The sequence below is a fragment of the Heliangelus exortis genome, chromosome 4 (assembly GCF_036169615.1).
Source record: "Heliangelus exortis chromosome 4, bHelExo1.hap1, whole genome shotgun sequence".
In the NCBI taxonomy this organism is placed as follows: Eukaryota; Metazoa; Chordata; class Aves; order Apodiformes; family Trochilidae; genus Heliangelus; species Heliangelus exortis.
This window is the reverse complement of record NC_092425.1, coordinates 29,732,619-29,751,981: the sequence shown is the minus strand read 5'-3', so window position 1 is coordinate 29,751,981 and position 19,363 is coordinate 29,732,619. Positions and strand designations below refer to the sequence as shown.

General features: G+C 36.5%; 1 protein-coding gene across 2 annotated transcripts in view; it reads left to right on the top strand.

Moving 5' to 3' along the window:
- The first annotated feature begins 213 nt into the window (after positions 1–213).
- SLC30A9 (solute carrier family 30 member 9) overlaps positions 214–19,363 on the top strand; it is a 30,357-nt gene continuing 11,207 nt past the window's right edge. For both annotated transcript variants that reach the window (XR_011725814.1, XM_071743654.1), the window contains exons 1-14: positions 214–346; positions 2,168–2,344; positions 4,791–4,853; positions 7,544–7,643; positions 8,965–9,057; positions 9,435–9,517; positions 10,789–10,847; positions 11,584–11,651; positions 13,677–13,779; positions 15,771–15,826; positions 17,071–17,206; positions 17,862–17,901; positions 18,313–18,384; positions 18,848–18,955. Coding sequence is in view for 1 of the 2 variants with exons in the window: in XM_071743654.1 (XP_071599755.1) it covers positions 250–346; positions 2,168–2,344; positions 4,791–4,853; positions 7,544–7,643; positions 8,965–9,057; positions 9,435–9,517; positions 10,789–10,847; positions 11,584–11,651; positions 13,677–13,779; positions 15,771–15,826; positions 17,071–17,206; positions 17,862–17,901; positions 18,313–18,384; positions 18,848–18,955 (1,255 nt within the window). In the remaining variant the exon portion in view is untranslated. The remainder of the gene's footprint in view (positions 347–2,167; positions 2,345–4,790; positions 4,854–7,543; positions 7,644–8,964; positions 9,058–9,434; positions 9,518–10,788; positions 10,848–11,583; positions 11,652–13,676; positions 13,780–15,770; positions 15,827–17,070; positions 17,207–17,861; positions 17,902–18,312; positions 18,385–18,847; positions 18,956–19,363) is intronic.

Genomic DNA, 19,363 nt, shown 5'->3' with positions numbered 1-19,363 from the left:
TCTCTGAGGTGAGGTGCCGCCGTTCCGCGCAGGCGCAGCGGGAGGGGCGGTTGAGTCAGCGGCGGCCCCGAGGTTCCCCCCGCGCACATCCGGGTGCCGCGGCACCGCCCACCGCCGGCCTCCCGGCTACCGCTGCCGCCCGGGGCCAGCGGAGGCCGCGCCGCAGCCGCTCCGGGCTTCTCCCATGCGAGTCGCTGCCCGCCGTCCGGCCGCTGGCGTGCGGCGGGGAGCGGCCGAGTGGTCGCCGCCATGATGCCGGCCCTGGCCGCCCAGCGGCGGGGCTGCCGCGGCCTCTACCGCCTGTACCTGCGGTGCCAGGCGGCTCCGCTCCCCCGCGCCTGCCACGGTGAGTCTCTCAGGGCCCGGGCCGCGGCGTTGGGAACTCCCTGGGACGGGCAGGATCCCTGCTCGAGTCTCGTAGGAAGCTGTAATCAAGCTGCGCGGCCGCGGAGGGAGAAGCGAGCGGCAGCGCTGGCAGGTGGCTGGGGCCATACGGCAGCAGGGGGGAGGAGGGATTCCTCCGGTGGCGGTGACACCGCCGCTGGCTGTGGGGCACCCCGGAGCCGGGCGGGAGCCGCCGGGGAGGTCAGGGCTGCCTCCCGAGTGCCGGCTGGAGGAAGAGGGGAGTATGGAAGGCAGAGGAGCGGCGGATGGCGTCACTCCTCACCGCGGGTGTGGGCACACGCCCCGGGTAGGCCTCCGGCCCTCTCAGCCCCGGGCTTATGTAAAGCCCCGTACGTCATGGCCGTGGTGGGGTGGAAATTTGCAGTAATGATATAAAATGAAGCGCGGTCTTAAAGAATTTGTGTTGGTCTGAGAAGTAAGTCCTCGCTTTTCCTTCAGGCCCCACGTTCCATCGCGTCAGAATTCTGACGAGTTTTATCTCTCCTCAGGTCGCCGCTTACGGTTAAATTGTAGCAAATACCCTTTTCCTGTAGCGGTGTCCTGCAGATGTGTGGGTTGCTAAAAATGTTCTCTAAACATGCTTATTAACTTTCCCTTTTTCACCTGCTGCGGTACTATCAAGGCTTAGGAAACAACACTGCTTACCTTGTGCTATGTGTTTATTGTAGTTTTTTATGAGTTCTCTCATCTTATTGTTATCTAAGTTTCTAGTACCTGCGTCGATTTTTTCTGGGCTTTTATCATATTAGCAACAACTAGCCATCAGTGAGAGCTTATCTGACTTTTTTTCAGGAAATTGCTCCTCTATAATGTTTAAATAGGTGTGTGCATGTGTGCAGATGCTTTTGTACTGTAAAAGAGTAAAGTAAAAGGGAAGCTGTTAAGACTTATATGGAATAAACAGTTTTAAAAAATGTTTTTCTTTTGAGAGGTGTGTTAATGGTACTTGATTAGTCATGCTTTGTATGGCTTGATTTACTAGCATTGCTTGTTTGTGGTTTTGTTTTCTAAATGTGTTCATTCTTTTAATGAGTGCTCTCTAAAGCAGCCAGTTTTCCAGTTGCATTTCTGGTTGGAGGAGTTACATGCCCTCTCTTTAGAAGTGTTTGTGCTGCCCAAAAGAAGTGGGTTGCTAATACAGGTTGGCCTGTACTGGGTGCAACTCTACCTTGTGCTAGTGTTTTGAAATTGAAGATTACCTTCCTGGTATGATTTCTCAGTAAGCATTTTACATATTTGTCTTGCAGTTTGTCTGTTGCAAATGTTGTAAAATTTAAGATTCTTCTGTATAAAATGCCTTTTACAGTGTTGCACACTTTTCAGTGTAATTTCTGTAGCAAGTTGCTTTTAATGTATAATGCATCCAGGTCAGTTTTTCCTAATTGGTCAGCTGTGGTTTTTACAGAATGAAAAGCACAGTTCATGCTGGTTGATAACTTTCAGGTGGTCTGTATTTGTTCTTTTATAAGTACTCATTTTTTAAAGATTTTGAGGCAGTATGACTAGCGTGGGAGTGAATGTATCAGTAAGCCAATTGTCTCAAATAGGATTTGTTCCCCCTACCTTAAGATCATCCAGAGGTCTTTGGAAAAAAGTGGATTTATGGGGAAGAAGCTCTAATATTGGAATGTTTGAAGTGGGACAATGAAACAAAGCATGCTATGTAGTCCCATTTTGTAATTCCTAAATATGGGTAAAATAAGCACAGATCACTACTAAAATGATTACCTGAAACTTTTTTTTTTTTTCCTCCCCTTGTTAGGATGGCAAACTTCAATGAAAAGTGGGAGTTTGTCATATATTCTACAATGCAATCGTCTGCCGGTGCAGTTGGTGAGTCAAGTGAGAGTTTATACCTCCAATGGTCAGAAAAAAGATCTTGGATCAGAAGATAAACGTGGATCAGCCCCTGAAGAAACCCAACGTAAAGTTGGAACAGGTAGTACTAAGCTGAAATAAAGAGGATTTATGTAAGTGTAAAAACTTCATGTGTTTATCAATTGGTAACTTTTTTCAGTTGTGTGATATTGTGGTTACAGAATTCTTGGTATGTTTATATGTGGGCATCATATATTTTTCTAAGTGTAACAGTTAGATGCTGTTTCTTAAGTCGGATTGGATTTTAGAAGAGGATAATGCTTAAGACCATTTATGCTCCTTGGAAAGTGTAGAGCTGAAGATGGTTTTGGAAGGGCAAGATTTTGGCAGACGAGTGTTTGACTGTAGAGGCATTTGTAGGTGTTGGTATTCTCTGGGTTCTTAATGTACACTTAGAAACTGACCATGTGAAGATGGTCTAGCACTATTGCTTTAATGGTTGCCTTAAGTTTATGTAACTCTTGATTGGCATCAGAAGGTATGTTCTGACCTTCTCCTACCCCCATCTGATTACTCCCTTTCTTATGTTGTCATTAATGATATTTAGGCCTGTTTTGTGAAAAATGAATTTCTTATTTTGTATATTTTGGGTAGAAGTAGGATGGATCAGTAAGCTGATCCTGCTCACTGCCTCTAAAATGGCTGAGGAGAGATGCTGCCCTTTGTGGCAACCTGGCCTTGAATACAGAAACACTTGGGTGGAGCTGCATCACATGGGCATCATGAGACTTTCTGTTTCTTGAGAATGGAGCCTGACATATGCAAGTATATATGAAACTACAGCTTAGAGATGCTGTTGTGTAGATGAGCAACGTCTTCTGACATTTTATTTTGGAATCTGTGTTATTACATGTATGCCCCATGCAGAAAAATTCCCATAAATTTTGGAAATGCTTTTCCTTGTAATGTGGTATTAAAAGTATTAAGGTATTGATCTTGAAAGTACATCATGTCAACCTCTCCATGTCTGAGGAACAGTAAATTGTGAATTGAAGTATTCTGTATTTTTTTTCCATACTGTGACCTTGTCTAGGCTATAGGCTGAAATTTTGGAAGGGTACTTGGTGAACATAGATCTCTAAGCATAGGTATAAATCTTGATATTTTAGTGCCTTTTTTCCCTCTCTGAAACCTTATGATCCAGTCTTTTGTTAAATGGTGTTGCTGATTCTTCTTCTAAGGAGATAAATGGTTGCATGCATTTTCTGAAGGGAATCTCCTACTCAGTTTTTGCAAAGCAAACTTAGCTGAGGGTTTTTATTCGGAATATTGATAGATGGCTGCCAGGTGTATTAAACCAGCTAAGGGAAGAAAGTGAAGGACAGCAAAGGGTTTTAAGCTTTTGTTTTCAAGTCAAACAATAACTGACAGGGATGACTGTTTTAGGAATGCTATTTATGGTCCAGTCTTATTTTTTGGGTAATGGGAGCAGTTTCATAAATCTGTAAGTGTTATTTTTCCAGTAAAGTGTACTTGGATTGTTATTGGCCTTAGTCCTCAGTTGCTGGTAGAACAATAACTAATTGTCTGATGGAAAGATAGTTATGCTCTCCAAGCTTAAAAAATATGTGACCTTTGAGTAATTTGAGTAGTGTGTCAAACTGTATCTCATTTATTAACAAAAACCTGCTTGAAAAAATCTTCATGGTTTTTTTTTTTTAATATTATTTTCATTGAGGTCAGTTTTAATTTTGTTAATGACTGTGAATGTGTTGAACTTCAATGTTGAAGAGTGTTAAGGCACAAAAGAATGGGTATGGTGGTTTGATGTGTTAGAAGCATAAGGTTTTTGTTCTAAAAGCTATGTCAAGAGGTATGAGATAAGGCAATATTTGTATTTTCAGTTAGAACTTGAGATTTCTAAGTAGAAATGTCACTGAAATTACAGAATGTATTATTTTCCAAATATTAAGAATTAGTTAGCAATACTGTAAATTATATTTGATAGGCTTTTCATTGAGTAGTTTCAAATTTCAAAACCAGCTAAAATGCTTAATTTTCAAGCTCTGGTTTGTGATACAGGAGTTTTGAATTTTAGGATAAATATTCTATATTTTAAGGAGTTAGATTTTTAAGTGGAAAAGGTTCAGTCAATTAAAATCTAGTTACAGCTTGAAAGAGTCAGGTGGTCAACAGCCATAAACTGTGCAGAATTCATTGTATTTACTGAACTAAAACTTTGCATAAAACTTGCACCAGACTGTAAGTGCACTGGTAAATTTTTAAAAAAACCCAACAGTCTGTTTTCTGAAGTATGTTGCAAGTTGATGCTCTTTTGCAAGCTGCTAGGAGGTAATTGATTAATGCTGTATTAAATGGCCTATATTATTACCTATTTCTTTACTGTTTCTTTTGAGAGGTCTAAGTGTTGGAAATGTAGCTTTATTGTTAGGCTCTAAAGCAATATTAAGATATATTCTTATTTTTGTTATGTCAACCAAACTCTTTACTAAAAATAAAAGTTGGTATTTTTCATATTTACAGCAAGCTTTGTTTTTATTCTACAGGACAAGATACAGCCAATGCAGGTCAGAAGCAGTCTTTCCTTAAAGAGCCAATTCAAGTAAAAGGTAAATGAATACTTCTTGTATTGACACTTCACTGCTGTCTGCTAGTAGTCAAAAAGGATACAAGTAAGGAAACTGTTTCCTTTTCAACTGTGTAGCAAATTATGTGAATAACACTTATGTCAGCTCTGTTGGGTACCCTACTATTTGCAAGTGATTCCTGACAAAGCAAATATAGCAGTATTCATTCTGATTACTCTTCTGTATGTTTTTAAGTGTTTCATTTAGACTGATGAGTTTGTGAGCAAAAGCTTAGTTTGCTTCCTCACCTGTTACCACAGTCTGGCCTCCTGGTGTGTTTTGGGGCATGTCTGTTCACTATCTAAGCATAAATGTGGCTAAGCTGAATACTTGATCATCTCCTGCTCCTTGTTCTAAGGCTTCCTCTGTTCCTTCTTATTGCTGAGTTAATCTAATCAGTGTTCCTTCTAAATATATTTTGACCACATGAACTGCCTAATCTGAGTCCTGCAATGTTTCCATTTGTGCCTATAGTAAAAATATGCTTTTGTGTTTAGTTACATTGTTTAAAAATGTAAGTGGATAAAATAAGAGCATACCTTTCCTTCATGCTTTTGGTTTATTGTGACTTGATTTCTCTCTGTCTTCACTAGTTTCTCTTCAATATGTTATTGGCAGAATCATGCTATTAAATAAGCCCCCTTGTGCTCTTGATCACTCCTAGCCTTCTAGGTATTGAAGGAATGTTACCAAAATATAAATTGTTGTTTCTCTTTAAACTATTTAAAAAAAAAAAGAAAAAAAAAAAAAAAAGAGAGAGAGAGAGAAAGAAAAGGTGTATCTCTTATCTCTGGAGTGAAAGTGACTCAGCAGGCTACAAACTCCAACAAAATTCCTTGTTTACTTTCCCCAAATTTAAAGAAACATCCATTCTTAATACTTGTTAGAGGGATTATGTTCTCACCATGTTACTAAGTATTTTCTGTACACTTTTGTCTACATAATTTATATAAATTAATTTGGGTCTGCTGTCACTTAGCATATGTGTGCATGGGGAGCGTACAAGGTATGTAGTAGAAATTAGCCTGAAATAACTGTAAAAATCAATCTGTCTTTCAGTAAGAAGCAGGTTTTACCTCTGTACATTATAGACATGTGAACAGGCATGTTTATGTTATAGATTTTGGTAGTGTCTAGAAAGTGGAATTCTAGTGTTTGGATAATTGGAAACTTATTGATCCAAGTATTACTAGACAATAACTTTTTAAAGGTTCACTAATCTTAAAAATTTGTGCTATTTAAGGTGTTTCAGGCTTTTATTGGGCTTCTTCCTTCTCTTGGAAATACCAAATTGATTATTTTTCCCCCTCTGCTTTTATAGCCAAATTTATAGTTATATATATATATACGTTCCAGCTGCTTACAGTATTTTCTCAGTGAAATTCACCTGTGATTCTTAAAGCTGGATTAGTATGTGTTTGATAAATCCAAAAGTTATTTCTAACTAAGGTTAATAAGTTTTGGATATATATAAGATGTGAAGCATTCTTATTTGAAAATGTTCATCCTGTGCTTACCTTAGTAAAAGGTGGAATGTTTTCAGGAAATCTAATTTTTTGGTCGTATTCCTTCTCTTAAGAGGATTGTGGGATGAAAGTGATTGCTCAAGTACTTAAATTATTGAAGTTCAAACTTGATCATGGAAATCAGATTATTGTAGTGAATTTGTGGTGAATAATCTGTAGTGTTAGTGCCTTTTTGAGTGTCAGACAAGATATTTTGCCTCAAAGTGTTCAAAACTCTGAAAAAGGACAATGTAGAACTTTGGGAATTTTTTTCTTGAAGTCTGTAAATACAGTATTTTCTGTAAGTATCCTGTGACTTAAAGAGAAGTTCTGGACTAACTACAGAAATCTTACAATCCTGTTATATGCAGGAAGTTCACGTGTGTTCATAAGTCTTCTCATTTGAGCTGTTTTCAGTCGTGTTCTTTACTGTTAAATACTTCAGCAACTGTAGCTCTTCTTCCTGTAAGTATAATGTTTTTAATGAGTGTATAGTGAGTTACATTTGAAAATAGGGTGGTTATGTAGGTATGGACATGTAGGGACTAATGGCATAAATTTTAAATTTTAAATTTCTGAATACTTGTGGTATTCTTGTGCATGAAAATCTAATGTGTTAAGAATACATCTTCTAGAGATGTAGAGCATTATAAATACAAAATGTATACATTTAATTGTTATGCCTAATGCTAAGTGCTCTAATTTTAAAGTAATAGTTCACAAAAATGATGTGTAAGTCTGTCTCAGTTCTCTGTGTGGTCTGCAAAAATCTTACCTTCAGAAGATTGTTTAAGTATTGGGAAAAAAGAAATGGAGTTTTATGTTATCACTTCAATTGCTAAAGCAAGGTTTTCCAAAGACCATCACTGACATTAAAGTTGGAGAAGAAGCTGACAGTGGCAGTTAAGTGTCTGGGATGTTTGACAGTTGTGAACTACAATTTAGCAAGTAGCATTTTTGGAGGTAAATCATTCTGCCCTTACTCATTTCCACAAAGAAGAACATTCCTTTCTTTTCACTGTGAATTTTCTATCAGGCTGACAAGTGTTGTTCTTCAGATCTCCACACAGAGGTATCATGATGTGACACTAGACTGAATTACCTTTTGGAGTATCTGCTGTAGTCTTCATGAATAACTTAACTGACTGAAATATTTCTGTTTTTAAGTGAAAGCAGTCCTTAAAAAGAGAGAGTATGGACCAAAATACACACAGAATAACTTCATCACTGGAGTCAGAGCAATAAATGAGTTTTGTCTTAAATCCAGGTATGATGGGATCAAGTTGAAATTTAAATTGTGAATATTTGTTCAGTTTGCTTCAGAAGTAATTGTAATTGTAGTGTGATTTTGCACAGCAACTTCATCTAAATGCTTTTGTGGTAAACATAATCATAAGTTATTGAAGTTCTTGTTTGCTGCTGTAGTGGCTTCTTAAAGTAATTTATTTTTGCTTATTTGACCATAGATCTAGCTGGAGGGAAGTAACCTCTACAGCAGCTACTTATAGGGGGGAATGGCAAATAAGTCATGTTTCAGCATTTTGTTGGGTGTGATGGTTTGATGTGAACATCTCTGAAAGATCAGTGGAAACTTCATGATAAGTGAGGTCTGTAATGTCAAATAAAATATAATGTGGTTCATTGTAACCTAACTCTTTTTGCTTGATTTATTTTTACTTTTACTGTGTGCCATACCTGCCCCCAGATCTCACTGAGTTTTGCTGTATTTGAGGCATCTTGTCAGATTTCATGTACGTGGTTTGTGTTACCCATATTAAATCAAAAGGCTTAGCAGGTTTGCGGATTACTTTTTATTCTGTCACTCTTCCTCTCCAGTTTTTACACACATTAGATATCACCAGATTTAATCTTTGCTGAAAATCCTTTGACAAATTATGCTTAGTCCTCTGCCACAGTTGTATCATAACTGGTGTGTGCAGAGAAGTAACTAGCTACAGGATTGACCAAATTAAAACGAGGGGGTAGAGGGACAGAGTGAAAAAGAAAAAAGGACTAGATAATTTCACTGAAATGAAATGTTCTTTTGCATTTAAAAATAAAACCAAATCCCTGATACTTCTTAATGTAGATGCCTTAATGTGTAGCTGAGCACTGGAAATTTATCTGTTCCCCCAGGAAGTTTTGTGATCTCCAGCCTTCTGTAGCATGTGCTGGGTGTGTAGGTTTTGAGGTTAAATTCCTTATCTTTTCATGTCATGTGACTTTCATTTTCCATTTAGAGTTGTTAAGCCTCGAATCCTCTTGTTTAGCACTCTTACACGTCATCCATTACAGGCAGAGCATTCACTGAATGTTTTGTTATTCAGTGTTTTATCACTTTGTCTTCTATGTATAGTATTCCATAGTGTGAGAACATGATTTAGACTTCTGAGTGGAAAAAGAGATTTTTCAATAGCGTCCTAGAGATCTTCCTTTGTGTTGTATTATCTGCTTGTCTCAAGTAAACATTTTTAGGATTTTTTTTGTAGTGCAAATTAGTAATTTGTAAATTGTGGAGGATCACCCAGACATGAAATGAGAATACTACAAACTTTTTCTTGCACTAACTGTTTGTCTGCTTTACTCAGTGATTTAGACCAGCTGAGGAAAATTAAACGACGAAGCCCCCATGATGACACTGAAACTTTCACTGTGTACCTGAGATCGGATGTAGAGGCAAAGTAAGAACTTGTTTTATGAAGAATGCTTGGAGTATTTAAAGTGGATTATGAGAGAAGGAAAAAAAAACTTTTAAGAAACCAGGTTTACAATGTTAAAGGGCAGTGGTGTCTTCCTATTTCTATCTGATTGCATCTTATATCCTAATTATTGTAGTATTTGCATGGTATATATAAAATCAGAGGGTATGTTTCGTGTGTCCAAAGACTGGTTTTTCTCAGTTCCCTCTTGTCCAGCTTCTCATTCAGTAAATTGTCTGTGTGGCTTCCTATCAGAATGATGGGATGTTCTGCTTCTGGGAAGCACATTTGTAACGTAGTTAAACTGAAAAGAAGTTGCCTAAACAGAATCATTCTTAAGTTACTTCTACTCTGTGCAGGTCTCTTGAAGTTTGGGGTAGTCCAGAGGCTCTTGCTAGAGAAAGAAAACGCCGTAAAGAAGCAGAGATCAAGTACAGAGAAAGTGAGTATGGAGTTTTCACATGACTTCAAATGGAAACAACAAAGTTTGATTGTTACAGACCCAGTAGGTGATGTGCTGTTTCACTGAGAGCATACAAATTTGGAATTAGCAATTACTGATAAGGTTTTATAGCATAGTGTTAGATTAACAAATTACCATGGGTGGCACAGTTTACAGTCTATGTGCTATAGCAACAATATGCTTTGAATTGAGGTCTATGGTCATACTTTGTTTTTTTGGTGGAGCTTTTGGTTTTTAGATTATAACTAACATCTTTGGTTTTGGATTTTTTTGTTGAAAATTGTGAAAAGATTTAAAGCCAGTCCAAATCTTGGTATCATTCTGTTATTCTCTGTAATTAATTCATCGTAACTTTGTGCTTCAGAACACCTCAAATCATCCAGATGCTGAAAATTATTATTGCCATCCTTATTGGTATTATCAATAAAAGGTATCAAATCAGTGTTTGTAATGGATTTTGAACTTTCTAGTCATGTAAAATTGCTTCAAGTTACTTCAGCTATATACATTAAAATTAGAGGTCTTTTCATTTTCTTCTGTACCACTGGAACACCCACCTTTTATCAAGGATAGATCTGCAGGCAGTTATTAAGGTACCTGTAAGTGTTTGTACTGAGAAGGCAGTCAGTAGCTTTCAAATTTTTAGTGGCCAGCAGAATAATTCTTGGACATAATCAAAAAAATGAGATTAAAAAAATACTACTCAGTCATAATAGCATACTGAAACGTTGTATTGTTGAAGTGGTAACTCCCTTTTTTTACATATTATCATTCTCCTCCACTGTTTTAATCTTTTTAAATTATTGTGTATAATGTATTTTGTATACCCTTTGTGGAGGAGAATCTTACAGTCTAGATACTTCAGTGTAATCATACTTATTTTGAAGTTAATGAACATTGTTAGTGGAGGGAAAAATGCTGATGTTAGGAGACCTGATTTAAACATCCTTTCCCCTCTCCTTTGTGGTTAAGGGATAGGAGGGGAGCAGTAGAATGCCTGTGATGCAGTGCATTTTGACTTTTCCTTCTCTGTATCATCCTTTGTTGGTTGAAATGACAACAATAGGATTATAACAAATTGTATTTTGCCTAAGTATATAGCAATATATGTTTTTACTAACAATACCAGGAGAGGAATTTTTCACAAAGGGAGTCTTACTGGAAGTTGGCTTCTTCATAAAAAAAACGATAAACTTCTGTTCCTTAACTAGTGATTACTAGTGTGTATTTGTGATAATTTTATATTGCAGATCTATTTAGAAACCAAAGGCTGTTGTGGGAATACAAGCAGTTCTTTGGAAACACTAAGGTAAGAGATGTTTTAAAGTTTTTGGATAGAAAAATGCTGCAAGATGTATTATGATGGAAAAAAGTTGTGAAACAGTTGCATAAGCTTAACTTACTGAATAGTAATACTAACCCATATCTATCTCTGATTATAATGCAGTAGTAAATGTTATGAAGCCAGTTTAAATAGTTTCCTACTGTGCTAGTGTAAGCTACCAGCTAAGTCTTTGATTTTTTAGTCAGTTCACTTCTTACTATCAAAATTGCATATGTATTTGTGATTGTTATCTATAGCCTATAAATGTGTATAATAAATATATTGTTGATTTGAAGGAATAATAGTTTTTCTTAGTGGGGGGGAAAAACCCCAAAATGTTAACACCTTTTTCTATGCCCTGCTGGCCCTTCCTCTTTGCTTAAGCAGACCCATTCCCTAGGTTCTGATACACTGCCTTGGTTTGATGATTTCTTAATCTTTGTGCTGCACACCTTGCTCCTGTTCTTATGGTTTCAGTGGCCCCTGCTGGAGGCTTGTTGGTTGTTCAGCCTTTTTTAAGGGATGCATTCATACAAATGTGTTAGACCCAACTGGTTTGTGTGAGCATTCAGTAGTAAATTCATAGGCTTTAAGGACCACAGCTTCACTTTTTCAATACAGGGCAGTACAAAGATTTTATTTAATAATTTGTGTGGTGGGTCGTTCATAAGGTCTGTATTTTATTATTTTATTTTAATAATCTCTCTATTTCTTTATGTAGCCACGCTCCAGTACAGCAGCTATGTTTTTGAAGGGACCAGGGAAGGTGGTAATGGTAGCAATTTGCATGTAAGTTTTTGGTTTTGTTATCCTGGAAATGAGAAGGGTGTGTATATTCAATCTAAAGATACCTATGTCTCTATAACTGAAGTTAATGGATCTGTTTATTCACTGTTGATGAGAGAGACTTTAGGTGAATATATATATATATATATGTTTGTGTGTATATATCTATGCTGAATACATATTCAGCAATATATTGGGATCATGGAGAGAATATATCTGATCAGAGAAGAGCAAACTTTTTGAAGTTCATCAGAATGAACTGTTCATTAAAGTAAAACCTAAAATTTTGAAGGACATGGAAAAGGCAATTTGAAGTTGTCCTTTTTTCTTGCTCATTTGTGAGAAGAAGCTTTCCATATGTATTAAACAATCTTCCATATAGCCAGAGGAAATAACAAACTTTCCTCTTTCTGCTTTTATTCAGGTGAATAAATTCCTCTCTAGGTAAAAAGGGGATATTCTTAAGAGTATTTTGCCTTTCATGTGTCTTGAAAGTTTGAATGAAGCAAAAGTAAATTAAGCATCCTGATTGAAAGAAAAAAAACCCAGAAACTGACTGGCATGAAATACTCAGAAGTGTGTTAATTTTTTCTCAGGAAATTATTCCAAAAATATACTTGCCATAAAACCTGTGAACTGCTAAAACAAGTTTGGTTTTGTAAAAGGTATCTGTTTTCTAAGGCACTGTCTATATGAGGGAATGAAGTAGAAACATTGAGAAAAATATTTTTTGGCACAGGAAGCATTCTGAGTAGGAAGCAACTCTCCTGAGTTTTCCTGCAGAACTATGTACTTGGAGGGGGAAAAACCACAAATTCAGTTGACTGAAAAGCTTTCTCTTTATTGAGTGTTCTACTAGTAACTATTTGGAACTTTCTAAGATAAAAAGATACAAGAACTGCTAGTATGGATGTTTCTAAGGGAAAAAAAAAAAAGAAGAAGAGGGCTGGATGTTATATGGTCAGTTCCACCTCCTTCACTTTCTTACAATGATCTAGAGAAAACAAACCTTTCGTCCTGCTTTGTAAATAGGGCATTGTTATAAACATTCCACTCTCTTACTTCATAAGCACCTTTTAGATATTTAAGTACTTTTATAGATTGATGCCTGGCTGCCAGGTCAGCAGAAGTTTATAGAGCCTGTTGTATTACTCTGTTATCTTTTGTGGAGCTTTTTTAGAAGTTGGCCCCCAGCGCTCACAAATACCTGATTCAGAGATTTAAGTCAGGGCTACTCTCAGTGCTTCTTTCTTTGAGACCCTGATGTTTTTGACATTGGCACTGTTTTTTTATAGCTTCAGATCAAGAAAGGATAATCTGTCGTAACAACATTCCAGTTGGAATGATTTGGTAGTCTTTTCACAAAATCGAGGCTTCCCCAATGAGGATGAAGTGTGGTTCATTCACAAGTGGAATTTTTCTCCACAGGTCTCCATGTGAGGGTATAGACCAGCTGCACCAGCACGTTGTGTTGTTAATAGAACTCTGCGTGTGAGGAAAAAACTTTAAAGCTCTGTTAGAAAAATACGAGAAAGTAATGGTTTCTTTACCAGGAAAGGAATTATTATTAGCAAAACATTTTTCAGAGTCTGGCACTGTTGATGTAATTTCATTGTCATTCTAATGCTTTACCTTCCAACCAATACAAAGTTTGCGTGGTATATAGTATTTTACAAACTTCACTTGCTTTACTAGGCTTCTGTTCTCCCACTGCTAGGCAACTAGTTGGTCTGACAAGTGAATGTGGTGGTAGTTTTCAGGAAGTGTAACTTATTCAGAACTGTTTAGAAGTTAACAACTTTGGAAAAATAAATTGTATATTTTTACATACCAAGTTTAGCTGAAAGGGCTTTTCAACAATAATCATGAAGAAAATGTGTATGCCTATCTGCCTGCACAGGTCTAAATATTAAATTGGTACTTGATTTCCCCACTTGCTGTCAGGTAATGCATTAGTATAAAGCACTTGTGGCTTTTCTGAAAATATTCAAGATATTCAAATATTTCTTATTTCTTCTCTCCTTTCAGAAATGGGTTGAATTTTTTCTTTAAGCTACTTGCTTGGGTTTACACGGGTTCTGCAAGTATGTTTTCAGAAGCCATACACTCTTTAGCAGACACATGTAACCAGGTGAGTCTTTTTCCCATATAATAATATCAAATAATTTCTGGTTTCAGTCTTTGATTACAAAGCCTGCTCTGTGTGCATGCAGTGGAGGGAAGTTGTATTCTTTTCTGTGTGTGTAGTATTCATGCAGATTTCTTAGCTTCCCAGAGACAAAAGTGAAACTCATTTAAAAAGTAATGTTATTGTTACATACAGTTTTTATCAAACTGTAGGCAGATGAAGGCATATTTTGTCAGAAATACAAGTTATTTCAGAAATACTGAGCTAAGTCCAGACCTCTTTCTTCTGTTTCCCACTCTGAGTGAACAGCTGTTGTTACTCTGCCTCAAATTTATTTGCCAAAAGCAGACGTTTCAACTGGTGGTTTCTATAGGTTTATCTAGATCTAGCTGCTCTATTTTTATTTTTTTTAAATTGATGCCAGTAATTTGGAGGGTTTATTAGCTAAAACAGTAAAATGACCTCTAGTCTCAAAGCATTACTTGGAAGAAGGAATCCTGTCACCTGTCATTAGAAATAAAATCTATTTTAATGGTGTCTGGAAAGTATTTCTGCTAATATAATACTAATTATAATGCATCTACATTATTTTAAACCGTCTGCCACTTCTGTTACTACTTCTTTTCCAGCTGATTTTCTAAAATACTGTTTTTTCATATAAATTTTTCTGTACTTGTTGCAATTTATGTTACCTATAACCATCAATATGGAGGTGCACCACAAAAGATTAAATGGTTATAGTATTAGTCACCTACACAAATACAAGGAACTAAGTCCCAGAACAGGCTTAGTTTTGTTTGTCACAATGCATATTCATGATGTGAGCAGCCTAATCTTTAGGAAGTTGTGGCAGAATGAAGGGTCTTTGGGTTACATGCTCGTTCCTCTCTGCCTTGCTCCCTGCCCCTTCCTGGCATGAATTATGGGTCAGTCATCTTTAAAACATTCTTAACTGCCTGTCTAGATAGTAAATTAAGTAACAATAAAATTGGGTATTTTCCATTTGTATAAATGTAAGAATGAAACAATCTAGAATGTGGGTTCTTAAGCTTTTTTAGAAATGAGTTGAAAAAGTTTTAACAAGGAGAACTGTGCTCTGCTACCTCCTGGATCGGAAGTGGGATTTGAAACAAAGATGATGTACAGAGTATATGACTTTCTTATTTTGGTGAAATGTTAACTTGAAATACTTTTCCTGTCAGTCATTGTAATAGAATGACAGACATTGTTGCTTAGTTGTTTTATGGTGGAATAATGATGAGAATTTGAACATTTCAGGTTGTTTTTCTATTCCTAGGCTACTGAAATGCTACTGCAAAGCAGATTGCAGCTGTTAAGACTGAAGTGTCTAAATTTTTATCCTTGTTACTATGTTTCAGTAATTCCTAAAACAAACCATGTTCTTTGCAAAATTGAGGTGTAGTTTTATCACTTACTGCATCAATAGTTTAATAGATGCCTAATTAAATATATCCAAAAAAGGACATTTAGATAGCAAGAAGTTTTTATTTCATCCTTCAGAATAACTTTAGTTTTAAAAATACAAAGTTCACTACTGCAAGAAGCTGCAGTGTAAATTTTTTTGCTTCAAATGTAGTATGCCATCACCATAGTCTGTATAGTTTCTCTTCAAGAAGGAATTATTTAACTAGCTTTGTTCCCTGAATAATTTAATTCCTTCACATGAAAGCAGAGTGATAATGCTTTTGATTACATGTAATGTTCACTCTCAGTTGCAGTTTAAAAATTAAAATTAATCAGTAATTACATACTATATAATTTTGTTTATGTAATAAGTGTTATTAACAATTTTTGGAGGGCAGTATTTAGATGACAGATTTTGAGGATTGTATTTCAGCTCTAATAAAATAGTAGTAATAAAGCGTATGTGCAGATCAGCAAGTTGCATCCACTTTTATCTTTCAAGTTCAGTTGGTTTAAAATGTATCTAATTTTTTTTTTAACCAGATTTTTTTTCCTTTTGTCCTGATTAGGCATTGCTAGCTTTGGGCATCAGTCAGTCTGCAAGGACCCCCGACCCTACTCATCCGTAAGCTTTTTGAGTAAATAAGGATTTTGATAATTATATATAGGAGTAAGATCAGTTCTTTTTTGTGCACCACCTTGTTCTTTTTAATCTGCTGTTTCTGTCATTACTGAAATGGACTGTATCTGATTTTACAAAGATTGTGGTATGCTTTTTGACCTGTATTATTTTACTTGACATTATTTCCTTCAGTTATTTTGGGCTCTTCTGCTTCTGCCAGTGGATAGATTTACTTTGTTTTTAAACATTGTTTATGTGAATGACAAGACTTTTTGAACATAAAATACTGCCCTCTTCCTATTTTCAACAAAGGGCAGCAAGAAGCAATTTGTGTCATAAGAAGATGTGTTTGACTTAAACTACTCTTCATTTTTATCTGAGTGGTAGGGTTATTGTTGGTAAGTTCTTACAACTTCATGGAAATTAGAAGTTATGCTCTCTATATGCTCTCCATGGTTGTTGACCTGCCTCACACTTCACATGTTTGGGCAAGTAATTAATATTAAAAGCAGTTGTTCAGATACTTCTAATTGGCACAATTAGTAAAACTTCTCTTCATTAAAAGCATCAGGTAATTTGAAAAAAATTTTAATCTTAAATATCTCATATTAGTTGTATTTCCTTCCCCTCTCCCAGTTTTTTTCCCCCTTCTTCCTTAATTTAGACTTTTGTACTGCTGTTTTTTAAAATGTTGCTGAGGAAATGTACTGTTAGTAGTAGCAGTTAACACAAAATTTATTAAGTTAACACTTCTAGTGTTGCTTTAGCTCTTCCCACTCATCTTACTATTCACCCGCATTGGGTGTCCACTGTTAGCTGAACTATTTAAAGTTGTCACAAATTTTATTCCCTTGAAGTTAGAGTTATAAAATATGTAGACTGGCTGCCAGGAAGGCTAGAGCTTTTGTTTAGAAGTAGTATTTCAATAGATGTGAATGTTGTTTTTTTTTAACAGTAGTAAAACCTTCAGTCCCTTCAACAAGAGCTAATACAGCTGTGTAAATGTGTAAATAGTTTGTTTAAAAATGCAGTAGAAAAGTATGCTGGATGTCCTTACGTGTCCCAGATACTCTTTTCCAGACTTTTTTTGCCTTGGATTAGGTTGGATTTAGCAGCTTTGTCTTAAAGAGATGTCCAGTTATATGATGACAGTTTAAAATAAGTGACACTTAATGGAAAAAAACCTTGTAGATGTGTTTGAAGAGATAATTTTATTTTTCTAAATCACTTTCTTTGTTTTCATCTAGGTATGGTTTCTCCAACATGCGCTATATTGCCTCCCTGATTAGTGGGGTGGGCATTTTCATGATGGGTGCAGGACTTTCTTGGTATCATGGGATCATAGGTTTACTCAACCCTCATCCTATAGAATCTCTTCTCTGGGTAAGCTGATCTGGTTTGTTATTGCATCTAACACTGGCGAGTTAACAGAAAGTAATGGCACAGTCTGATATTCACTTCCTGAGTCAGTTTGAAACACAATTAGACGAGATCTTAGGAAGAAGTTTTTCAGTATGAGTGTGGCAAGACTCTGAAATACATTGCCCAGGGAAGTTGTGGATGACCCCTCCCTGGAGGTGTTCAAGGCCAGCTTGGAGTTTTTGAGCAACCTTGTCTAGATCAAAGGTGCCCCTGCCCATGGTGGGGAGGTTGGAGTAGATGCTCTCCAAGGTACCTTCCAAGTACCTTCCAAGTTAAGCCATTCTATGATGTGATTCTATGAATTAAGTCAAAACTTTCTTAATGAGAATGTATTTTAAGAAAAAATTGTTAAACTGCAGCTCACCTTATAGCGAAATGACCTGTTCTTTAAACCTTGAGTCTTCCCTTCATACCTTCCCTTCATATCTCCCAAGAGGCCCTCCTTTCCTATTTTGCAATATATTGCATAATTCACATATTGGTTACTGCCTCCCACATAGGGACAGCTACATGGCACAGTGGGTAATGAGGTACTGGTGTGCTGCATTTGGATAGTCTGTGGTGAAGAGATCTGTTCAAATGTGCATATTAATAGAGACTTTTGTTTTCCACACAGGCATACTGCATTTTAGCAGGGTCATTGGTGTCTGAAGGAGGTATGTAGTTTTAAGAAATATTTCTATTTAATTATGCATAATCTTTAAGAGTGTGATGTGAGATATCACAGTAATAATTGGTCCTTGATTGCACAGTGAAGTTTTGAGCTCTGTTGCAAATATTTGTGTTGTAAACAAACAAAGTGGGAAAACTTTTATCTATCTATATAGTAAGTTACAGCAGTGTTTGGAAAGTATTTGTAGGTTGCCTTTTTGGTAGGAAACTTGGAACATTTATGGGAGAGATGCTTGTAGAAAAGTAACTTGCTTTGTCATTATTCAAAGTATCAACGATCAGAGTTTCCTTGATAATCTGTTGCTATGATAAAAAGGAAAGTTCCCTCTTTTCAAAATGGAAACAAGTCTTTTTTCCTCCAACCATTTTCAGCAACTACTTTGGTGTTGTTTCAGCTACCCTTCTTGTTGCTATAAATGAAATTCGCAGGAGTGCCCGAGCCAAGGGTGTGTCATTTTATCAATATGGTATGTGTCCTTGTAGCAGTAAGGTATGTGCTGATTTAAAACAGAATCTATTTACTAGTGTTTGCCTAATGATGGAAACAATTTTGTCTGGTTTTCCTTTCCTCTTGTGTTATTGAACTGTTTTCTGTTCTAGTAACAAATACTTTTTACAAATTAGGTGAAAAACTGTTGATTTAAATAACCTACTTGGATACGTTTAATAAACTACTTGGATTTTGCAGGATAAATGTCCTTTTAAAATTTTAAAGATTTTGGAGAGATTTCCGTAATTAGCATAAGGCTTGTTCTGTGTATTTGAGTTCTTTTGGAAGTGTGTGCACATGCAAAAATTCAGTTTGCACCTGTATACTTATGGAATTTTTTTCTCTTAAGTTGCTGATGTTAATATAGTTTAAGTACTGTGCTTACATCTGGTAAAGGGGAGATTTCCAAAGTAATATAATTTTTCTTGTTGGCTACCCAGTTGTGCAGAGTCGTGATCCTAGTACAAATGTGGTGTTACTGGAGGATGCTGCAGCAGTTCTGAGTGTGGCTATAGCTGCTACCTGTATGGGTCTGACTTCTGTAACAGGTAAAGTTCAGCCTCAAACAGCAGCAAGCAGGATGTGAATCCTTTCCTGTACATGATATGAACACAGTTTATATTGGTTGACTTAAATACATCTCTGCTCTTTTTCTGATACTTCAGTGTGTGAGCTTCTGCAGGCTTACACTGTTGTCTGATCTGATTTGTATTATTTTGAGTTGAAAATTGGAAAATGAAAAAAAGTTTTTTTCTTATCTCTTACTGGTGGGCTTAAGTTTGAAAGAGTACATGCAGGTGGGTCTTTCTTTTGAGTTTTTTTGCCATAAGAAATAAGGTATTTTTTTACTAAAGGCATTTATTGTAGTCAGTTATGTAAAGCACTTTGTGCTATGGTGGGATTACATAATTTGAGTTTCCATATTCAGTGGTGTGCAGCTATGTGTGCTTGTTGGG